The sequence below is a fragment of the Gekko japonicus genome, unplaced genomic scaffold (genome assembly GCF_001447785.1).
Source record: "Gekko japonicus isolate JY-2015 unplaced genomic scaffold, Gekko_japonicus_V1.1 scaffold78, whole genome shotgun sequence".
In the NCBI taxonomy this organism is placed as follows: Eukaryota; Metazoa; Chordata; class Lepidosauria; order Squamata; family Gekkonidae; genus Gekko; species Gekko japonicus.
The window spans coordinates 717909-728299 of NW_015165236.1; the positions used below are offsets into that span (position 1 = coordinate 717909).

The window sequence follows — 10391 nt, forward strand, 5'->3', positions numbered from 1 at the left end:
CCCTACACGCATGTAGCTTCTCACAACGGGGCTCCTGGGTGTCAGCTAATACAGGATGTATTCAGCTGGTTTATGACCGTAATAAATGAGACAGATTGACGGATGGGCCTGGGTGCCTTACCACCAACTCGCCAGAAGAGGGAGCCTCAGCGTTTCTCTCTGCTGATCTGCAGCCCCCCCAGAGCCGATGGCCACAGGGTGGTATTGCAGCTACTCTCTCGGCAGGGGATCGGGGGCACCAAGGGCCCGTATAGTTCCAGCCCTGCCCGATCCTATAAAGCTGATAACTCTGGCCTGGCACCTTAGTTCGTGTGGCCTGATGGTCGGGCACAGACTGAGCTTCTGATGGACGCCCCCCCCCATCCCCACTTAAGAACATAAGAGAAGCCAAGGTTGGATCAGGCCAGTGGACCACCCAGTCCAACACTCTGTCTGTCACACAGTGGCCAAAAACACCAGGTGCCCTCAGGAGGTCCAGCAGTGGGGCCAGGGCACTAGGAGCCCTCCCACTGTTGCCCCCCCCCCGAAGCACAAAGAAGACAGAGCATCACTTGCCCCAGCCGGAGAGTCCCTATCTATAGACCTTGTGTCTAATAGCCACGGGTGGACTTCTGCTCCATATGCTTGTCTAATTCCCTCTTGAAGCTGTCCATGCTTGTAGCCGCCGCCACCTCCTGCGGCATTCATTCGCTTGACCTTCTTGCTTGCATCTAAAGTTGCACCCCAGTAGACACCCCCCAACCCGGCTTGCATTATCAACCTTTACTTTCTCAACAGGCAACTGCGTGAGACGGGGAAGGATCGGCACACCAAGCACAGACTTGTGCAAAGCCAAACGGGAAGGAAGGGAGTTCTGAACTTCATTCCAGAATGCCCACTGAATCAGGAACTAAGGTTCACTCCTCCCATCAAGGAGTAATGGCTGCTGATTATGAGGTAGGGCTGCCATCCCCCCCCCCGATGGGGGTGGGAGGTGTTTCCTGCTTTTGGGGGCCCCAATCCGCCACACTGGCCAGATGGCTGGGGGGAAGCCCCGCCCTGAAGAGCCCTGTTGCGCCCAACGTGGCCAACACAATTGATATCACCCAGAGGTGACGTCATCGTGCTGGACACGTCGTGCAGGGGACGCTCAAGCATTTGGGTAAAAACTCTATGGTGACCAGAAGACACAGGGGACACCCGGCAACCCTATTATGAGGAGACAAGCTTCCAAGGCCATTGTTTAGTGGGCCGCTCCTGGATTTGTCCACATTTAATTGCATCTCAATCCCATTGAGAAGGAGGAGGAGGAGGAGGAGGAGGAGGAGGTTGGATTTATACCCCACCCTTCACTGCCCAAAGGAGTCTCAGAGCGGCTGACAAACTCCTTTCCCTCCCCCTCCCCACAAAAGAAGACACCCTGTGAGGTCAGTGGGGGCTGAGAGAGCTCTTGACAGAAATGGCTATTTTTCCAGGACAGCTCTGAGAGAACTGTGGCTTGCCCAAGGTCATCCAGCCAGGTGCAAGTGGAGGAGGAGTGGGGCATCGAACCCGGTTCTCCCAGATTAGAGTCCGCACACTTCACCACTACACACAAACTGGCACTGTGTAACTCCACGTGGGTGGCCTTCGAGAGGTCTCTCATCCTGTCCCTTGCCAGACCACCATTTCAGCAATCGAGGGCTGCCATTTAGGGTTGCAGTCTCTGGGTTGGGAAATCCCTGAAAATGTTGCGGGTGGAGCCTGTGGAGGGCAGCGACCTCAGCAGGGTATAATGCCGGAGAGTCCACCCTCCAAAGCAGCCGCTTTCTCCCGGGGCGCTGTTCTCTGCCGCCTAGAGATCAGTTGCAATTCTGGGAGCTCTCCAGGCCCCACCTGGAGGTTGGCAACTCTAGACTGCACAGTACGCCAGACAATAGAAACCGCAGACCACGTGCCAATGAAGCCACCGGAATCTGCCTGAGCGCAGCCACCCCCATAGACCTTCCCCCCTCAATCAGTCGCATCTTCTCCGTCTCGGCCGCTCAGAAGGATACAGGTTTCTATGTTGGCTCCGACGATGTAGCCGGTAACGTCAAAATTGATGCGGATGAATTTCCCCTGGCAGCAGGAAGAGAAGGAGACTTGTCTGAGTGCCCAATCTTTTCAACGCGGGGCAAGTTCAAAACAACCCTACGGGATTATTTTGTACCCCAGTTGTCCTGTTTTAAGGACAGGAATGGGAGGAGGTGGACGGGTCTGGGAATCGGAACCTTTGCTGGTTGCTGTTGGTTAGCAACTCCGGGTTCCCCTTCCCCCCCCCACCTCCCTCCCGGGGAGAAACTGCCTTTACAGGGTGGGGAATATTTTTCCTTCAGAGCAAAAAACATGGGGAGGGGGGGAATGGGCTATCCAACGGATACTTAAAAGCAGGGCTTCTTTTCTGGAAAAAAGAAGAAGAAGAAGAAGAGATTGGATTTATACCCCGCCCTTCACTACCCAAAGGTGTCCCAGGGCGGCTTACAAACTCCTTTCCTTCCCCTCCCCACAACAGACACCCTGTGAGGTGGGCGGGGCTGAGAGAGCTCTGACAGAAACTGCTCTTTTTCAAGGACAGCTCTTATCAGAGCTACGGCTTGCCCAAGGTCATCCAGCCAGGTGCAAGTGGAGGGGTGGGGAATCAAACCCGGATCTCCCAGATTAGAGTCTGTGCACTTAATCACTACACCAAACTGGCTCCGTTTCAAGGACAGCTCTTATCAGAGCTACGGCTTGCCCAAGGTCATCCAGCCAGGTGCAAGTGGAGGGGTGGGGAATCAAACCCGGATCTCCCAGATTAGAGTCCGCGCACTTAACCACTGCACCAAAAAGAGGTGCCGGAACGCTCAAGAGGGAAATGACGTTTTCAGTCTGTATACTGAACACTCATGTACTTTTAAACATTTTTAGAGAGTTTTGTCGAAGAGGTTCTGGAACTCCATTCAGGCACGTCCCCCCCCAAAAAAAGCCCTGCTTAAAAGGCAGGGTTTAATCACCATCCCTTTTTTCTAGACAACCCAGGGGAGGGGGCTGAACTTCTGGGAAAGGTCCTAGGGACCTCTTTAAGAGAGAATTCCCAGCCCCCTCAGCAAATGGCACGATTTCCAGGATTCTTCAGGGGACTCCACAACAGTTAAACTGGTACGGGACACTCACAAAAAAGTGTGCGTGCATGTGTGAGTGTGTGTGCGCCTGGAAGTCATGGCGAACTCTGGTGACTGACCCCTACTGGGGGCCTGGAGAATATTCAGAGAGGTGGTTGAATAAAGCCTGCCCCCCAACTCCCACCTCTGGTATTCCAAGGAGGTCTCCCATCCAAGTATTTGCCAGAGTCGATCCTGCTGAGCTTCCGAGATCTGATGAGATCAGGCTGGCCTGGGCTATCCGGGTCAGGCCACAGACACACACACAAATGTTTGTAGGATAGATACCCTTCACACATTGCACTACAGCAAGCAGGCATGTACTAAGAATCCTTAAAAGGAGAGGGTTCCCGTGCACGCTAAGGGCACATCTGCACACACATCCCCGGCACAGAAAACCCCCCCGGCTACTTACAAAGCGGGACGAATTGTCATTCTTCACTGTTTTGGCATTCCCAAAAGCCTCCAAGATGGGGTTTGCCTGTAGCAGCTGCTTCTCCAGTTCACCCTAAAAACGTGGTGGGGGGGAATGTTTTTAGCCTCAAGCAATCAAGCATTACTACTAGAAACCAGAAGCGGCCACATGCTCACACACCCACACAGAGACCGATTCAAACGGTGTTTTCTTCGATGGAGAAATAATCTCTCTTTAGGAAAATGCTGTCTGGCACAACAGACGAGGTTCCTCTCCCACGCGGAGGGACCCGGGGGGGGGGGCTTAGAAAGCACTTTCAAAACCCGGCACGCGCTGCAGTCGCTGTACGCTTGCCTACCTGGAAACTTTGCCTGCGAAGGAGGAAAAGTCAGGTGCGGAAAAGAGACCCAAAGGAATTGGAGTTTTCCTCCTATCCCGCCCCCATCTAATCGATCGAATTCTGTCCACAAATCTACCCATTTACATTCTCAGCCAGGGCAGGTGACCCCTGCAGCCTGGGTAAAGGGAATAAGATAATCTCTGGCACCGCAGGAATCAAAGTTTACCAATTCCTTTTCGGCCCTGTCAAAGGACGTTTGAAAAAACTATCTGCTATGATTCACCCACATGGACCCCTTTCCAGATTCGGTGGAATAAAGGCTTTCACTCGGCAAGCCGATGATGATGTAACGCAGGGTAAGGAATGCTGGAAATGATATTTAGGTAACGCAGCACAAAGCGGAAGATGACCGGGACTATTAATCAAGCCAATGCAGGGCTCTTCGGTTGGACATGGCGACGCACAGTTCACTTTGAAAGACCGTGAATTTTGTTTCTCATGCAGATATGCAGACGTGCGGTTATGTTGCTGATGGCTAATTAACACAAGCAGAGAGGCTCCTAACAAAGGCGTTTCTTCAAGCAAAGGTTGATGCTCGGGCAGAGGAGGAGGATCGGTTTTGAGTTCCCCCTATCACTGCGGGTTTGTCAAGACACTCGCCTGATCGCCTATGGTGCACGAGAATCATGGCCCAGTGACCAAATAGGTAGAGGAGGAGGAGGAGGAGGAGGAGGAGGACATTGGATTTGTACCCTGCCCTTCACTTGGAGTCTCAGAGTGGGTTACAATCTCCTTTCCCTTCCCCTCCCCACAACAGACGCCCTGTGAGGTGGGTGGGGCTGAGAGAGCTCTGACAGAAACGGCTCTTTTTCAAGAACACCTGTGGCAGAACTATGGCTTGCCCAAGGTCATCCAGCCAGGTGCAAGTGGAGGAGTGGAGAATCCAACCCGGTTCTCCCAGATCAGAGTCCGCACACTTAACCACTACACCAAGGCATTTGTCAACTGGAAAAGAGCACTCCCATGACAGCGTTCAGACCGGCACGGGTAGCCAAGCAAGTGACTGTAGTGGGTGTATCAACAAGGCTACTGTGCACACTCCAGAACTGGTCACCTGGATTTTGTTCTCTGGAACTCTGTTAGGGCCTGTCTCAGACAATCACCTTCTGTGCAACAGAACGGTGGCAGAGGCACATTGTGGGCAGAGGTTCAAGGTCAGGTGATACTGACTTACCCCCCACCCAAAGCAAAAGAGAGGACTTCCCAGCACAGAATATAAATCATGCAAAAGCTGTGGAATGCGACGAAAATCAAAGTAGAAGCCTATGGATATGGTTAACACTTTTAAGTGAACAATGAATCAGATTTCTCTTAAAGCACAGTCTGCATAAATGCAGATAAGTGTTACAACAGAACTCCGGATATGCGCTTCGTTTCGTCCATCTTCTTCGGGAAAACATTTATACACTCGTTGTGTTCATTCATTGGTCTCTTCAATCAATTTTTAGTATTCTGTTTAATTATCAAGTTTACAAGACTGACAATAATCTTCTGATGGGCAACCAGTCATAAATTTCAAATGAATCGTTCTATAGACTTATTCAGCCGGTGTAGCTGAAGATTATTGTCATTTTTGTAAACTTGAGGATCATATTGAATTCTAAAATTGATCGAAGAGACCAGTGAAGGAACACAGCAAGCGTATAAACATGTTCCCGAAGAAGACAGACGAAACGAAGCGCATATCTGGAGTTCCGTTGTAACACTTATCTGCATTTATGTACCTATTGTGCTTTATGAGAAATTTGATTCATTGTTCACGTAAAAAGCGTTAAACATATCCATAGGCTTCTACTTTGATTTGCGTCCCGTTCCACAGTTTCTGCATGACTACCCCACGCTAGGCGTAAGACTCGTCTTTGTAACATCTAATCGGGCAGGACACAGAAGAAGAGAAGAAGAAGAGACTGGATTTATACCCTGCCCTTCACTACCCAAGGGAGTCTCAGAGCGGCTTACAAACTCCTTTCCCTTCTCCTCCCCACAACAGGCACCCTGTGAGGTGGGTGGGGCTGAGAGAGCTCTGACAGAAACTGCTCTTTTTCGAGAACAGCTCTGAGAGAACTACGGCTTGCCCAAGGTCACCCAGCAGCTGAAAGTGGAGGAGTGGGGAATCAAACCCGGTTCTCCCAGATTAGAGTCCACACACTTAACCACGACCCCAAACTGGCGCTACAGGCCCGCCACTGCTTCACATGATCAGCAGGAGTGCCCAAGTCACAAGGACAACATTTCCAATGCTGCATTCAGCTAGAAGTCCTGAGGAAGAAGGACGCAAGGAGACATTACTGCAGCCCCCACCTCTGCCCCTCTATCCCCTGTGGTGAATGCATCCCTAACTGGGCCTGAACCAAACTGGTTTTTTTAAACCTCTGCTGAGGAGGCGAAGAGCTCCGTCCAACGTTTCTGTTGACCTTGGGACTTCCACCAGGGAGACCCGAGGATATCCACCCAAAGGAGATTTCGCGTGCAGAGCCAGCGGAAGAACACGGGGGGGGGGGGGGATTGCAAATCAGGGGGTCCAAGAGAGCCCCCCCGCCTGTTTTGCATTTTTGCGCTTCCCTCCCAGACGGCCTGATTCGCGTTAACGAAACAGCTGCGGACGACAAGCTTAATCCCTTGAGACGATTACTTGGTTATTTAGCCGGTTTGGAAGTCGTGCGCAAAGGTTGCAGACACATGCAGTCACCTCCGTTATGGCGGAGCACGGGAGAGCAAGCGAAGCCGCAGGGGAGCCGCATGCAAGCAGGCCATTGCGATGACACAACACCAATCCACCACCACACAGTGATCACTGGAAAGAGCTGTAAGAAAGAGTTCCGTCCCCAAAGCAGGATGCCACTGGAGTGGCGTGTTTTCCTTCTGGTCACGAGTGGGCTTGACCGTTCCAAGGAGCACCGGCAAATAAAAACCCAGGAGTGCTGGGAAAACATACGCCGTCGGACAACGTTTGCAATGCCCGCTTTTCCTGCGATCCCTGAGCATGCCGACCGGGCACAACACCCTCTTTCTCCTTCCGAGAGGGCGTGTTTGGGAGGCGGGGGGTCGCTTGAGAGTACAGATCCCACCAACTACCATTTTGCTGATTTCCTTAGGGGAGGGGAGGGGGGGAAGAGTGCAACCACACCATGCAGAACTACACTCCGTGCCTTCGACACACACGTCCAGATTACTCACGTAAGCAAAAGACGGACCTTGCTGCAGTCAAACAATATGGCATAAAACAATAGTCAGTCGCACGTCCTGAAATCATTCTTTTCAAAAAGGTGTTTCCACCTACATTCACAATGCAGAGATAAGCCGCAGTCGAAGTCAGGGGTCCCCAACACAGTGCTTCTGGGCACCGTGGCGCCCGCCGACACCTTTTCTGGTGCCCATGAAGTGTTTTTTTAGAAAGCGGGCGAGGCCAGCAAGGGCTTCTGATTGGCCACTGGACATTTGATCGGATTTGCAGATTTTTGAAAATGTCGTTTTGGCAGCGGCTGTCGCCGCAGCACGAGAGTCTTCACTGTGTGACTGGAGGTCGGCCGCAGCAGCCATTTTGTGGCTGGCTCCGCCTCCCGAGGCAGCCATTTTGCAGCAGCCATTTTGTGCCTGCGGCCACCACGCTCTTTTAAAAAGCCAAAGGTCCCTGAGGGCTCAAAAAGGTTGGGGACGCTCTGCTCTGAGCAAACGGGGGCACCGGCAGTTTTCAACACAGCCTAACTGTAAAGAGACATTTGCTGGTGGGGGGAAAAAGACACGTGAAAGAAAGTTCATTAGATGAAGAAGATCAGGATAACAGAGGTGCGGGGGCTGTCCTCTTCTCTTGCATGAAGGAGGCGTAGCATCTCCTTCCGTTATGAGATCTCCCATTGTTAAATTAACGCCGCATTCAGCATCAGGTTGATTTGGGAATATGTGAAGATAAGGGGGATGCCTTATACGGAGCTTATACGGAGTACCTTTCTGGATTCCATGGAAAAGGGGGGGAGGAGTTGTGGCTCAGTGGTGGAGCCTCTGCTTGGCATGCAGAAGGTCTCAGGTTCAGTCCCTGGCATCTCCAGCTAAAAAGAACCAGGCAGGAGGTGATGGGAAAGACCTCCGCCTGAGACCCTGGAGAGCTGTCAAGAGGGGCTGTGGCTCAGTGGCAGAGCCTCTGCTTGACAGGTTCAATCCCTGGCATCGCCAGTTAAAGGGACCAGGCGATGGGAAAGACCTCCACCTGAGACCCTGGAGAGCTGTCAAGAGGGGCTGTGGCTCAGTGGCAGAGCCTCTGCTTGACAGGTTCAATCCCTGGCATCGCCAGTTAAAGGGACCAGGCGATGGGAAAGACCTCCACCTGAGACCCTGGAGAGCTGTCAAGAGGGGCTGTGGCTCAGTGGCAGAGCCTCTGCTTGACAGGTTCAATCCCTGGCATCGCCAGTTAAAGGGACCAGGCGATGGGAAAGACCTCCACCTGAGACCCTGGAGAGCTGTCAAGAGGGGCTGTGGCTCAGTGGCAGAGCCTCTGCTTGACAGGTTCAATCCCTGGCATCGCCAGTTAAAGGGACCAGGCGATGGGAAAGACCTCCACCTGAGACCCTGGAGAGCTGTCAAGAGGGGCTGTGGCTCAGTGGCAGAGCCTCTGCTTGACAGGTTCAATCCCTGGCATCGCCAGTTAAAGGGACCAGGCGATGGGAAAGACCTCCACCTGAGACCCTGGAGAGCTGCTGCCAGTTGGAGCCGACAATACTGACTCTGATGGACCAGGGGTCTGATTTAATGTCAGGGGCATCCTGTGTACCTTTGTGTTCACATATGCTCTGCTGCTGACCTCTGGTCACAAGCAGAGATGTCTTTAAAAGGGCACCAGAGCGAGTCATGGAGGAGTATTCCATCCATTGGGCATGGCAAGTAAAGAGAACCTCCATATACAAAGGCAGCAAGACTCTGAATCCCACTGCTGGGATTCAGTGCCCTATTTGTTTGACCCTCCAGGGGAGCTGTTGTGGCCACTGTGTGAGGCAGGATGCTGGACTAGGTGGACCCTCACTGGTCTGATCCAGCAGGGCTCTTCAGATGTCCTTATCAGGAGAAGGCTTCGGCCTCTCTGCCCTGTTGTTGGCCCTCCAGAGGAACTGGTTCGCCAGTGTGTGAGGCAGGATGCTGGACTAGAGGGACCTTCATTGGTCTGATGCACCAGGGCTCTTCTGATGTCCTTATGTACCCTGAGAGGGTGCACGTGAATGCTTCTCTGATGTTATCCAAGGCCTTTAAAGGTTTAAAGGTGATCTGAGGGCCTCCCGTTCCCTGCAGGGACTGTGGTTCCACTGCGGAGGAGCCACATATGGAAAGCTATGCGCTCCGCAGAAACCGTACCGAGCTTGCCCCGAAGGAGAGAGGGGAATATGTCAAACAAAGCTCCCTTTTTCCATAAACACCGAGCCGTGACATATCCGTGCCTTCTCAATACTATGCCAGCTATTTGGCAAGAAACGGGAGAAGCAAACAGCGGTGGCGTTTTGCTGAGTGGCCAAAGGCCGTCCCGACATCGCCCCTAGGAAACGCGGGAAAGAAAACGTTGAACAGAAAGGGGGAGGGGGAAATGGTGTCCTGGCCGCGCGCGGACCGGACTCTCACTCACCGTGATGCTGACGTCCTTTTTGCCCTTATGGGAGGAGGCCACGACGGCTAAGTACTGGATGACTTTCTTGGTGTTCTCCGTCTTGCCGGCCCCGGATTCCCCTCTGGTAAGCAAAGGGGGAAGAGAATAGTTACGAGGCCTCTAAACTCCCACCCGTTTCTCCCTCTGACTCCAAACTCCCGCAGCACAAACACTTTCGGCCGTCCTGAGCTGAGTAGACCACCCAGGGACGACCCGGGGCTTGCCAACTTCCCCATGGAACCTGGAGATCCCTTGGGATTCCCACTGACCTTTAAAAACATTGGCACAATCCGCCCTCGAAGTTGCGGATATTTGAACTGAGAAGTCCTCAATCTATACAACCTGATACATGTCGATATTTCTAGGTTGAAAACCTTACGCCAATAAATGAGGACCAATAATTCAATATAGCTAGGTTGATAACCTTAAACCACGTTAAACAGGACCAAACGCGTTTCGGCCTCCAAGGCCCTCTTCCTCAGTGGTCATATTTTTGTATAGGCATGCACGCTAGAACATATAAACATGAGTTAGTGCCAAGGTAGGTTGAATATAAGGCATTCCGGACATCCTTTGTGGCAAAAGAATTGGGCTGTGCGAGGGCTATCTTAAACTTAAGCACACACATCCAAGGAATTAATGTTTAATAGTTCTTTCTGACCATAGCTATCACAGCTCTCAGAGTTTGCACATATGCAGGGGTGATTTTGTAGAAAAAGAGAAGAAGAAGAAGAAGAAGAAGAAGAAGAAGAAGAAGAAGAAGAAGAAGAAGAAGAAGAAGAAGAAGAAGAAGAAGAAGAGGAGGAGGAG

The 10391-nt window shown here is 52.2% G+C and overlaps 1 protein-coding gene across 3 annotated transcripts in view; it reads right to left on the minus strand.

The window, feature by feature from the left end:
- Positions 1-10391, minus strand: part of MYH11 (myosin, heavy chain 11, smooth muscle) — a 121142-nt gene that overhangs the window by 62132 nt on the left and 48619 nt on the right. For 2 of the 3 annotated variants that reach the window (XM_015409941.1, XM_015409943.1), the window contains exons 5-8: positions 9561-9663; positions 7133-7153; positions 3556-3648; positions 2016-2079 (exon numbers count right to left, since the gene is read on the minus strand). In XM_015409941.1, coding sequence (XP_015265427.1) covers positions 2016-2079; positions 3556-3648; positions 7133-7153; positions 9561-9663 — 281 coding nt within the window. The remainder of the gene's footprint in view (positions 1-2015; positions 2080-3555; positions 3649-7132; positions 7154-9560; positions 9664-10391) is intronic. The other variant, XM_015409942.1, reaches the window with a different exon arrangement.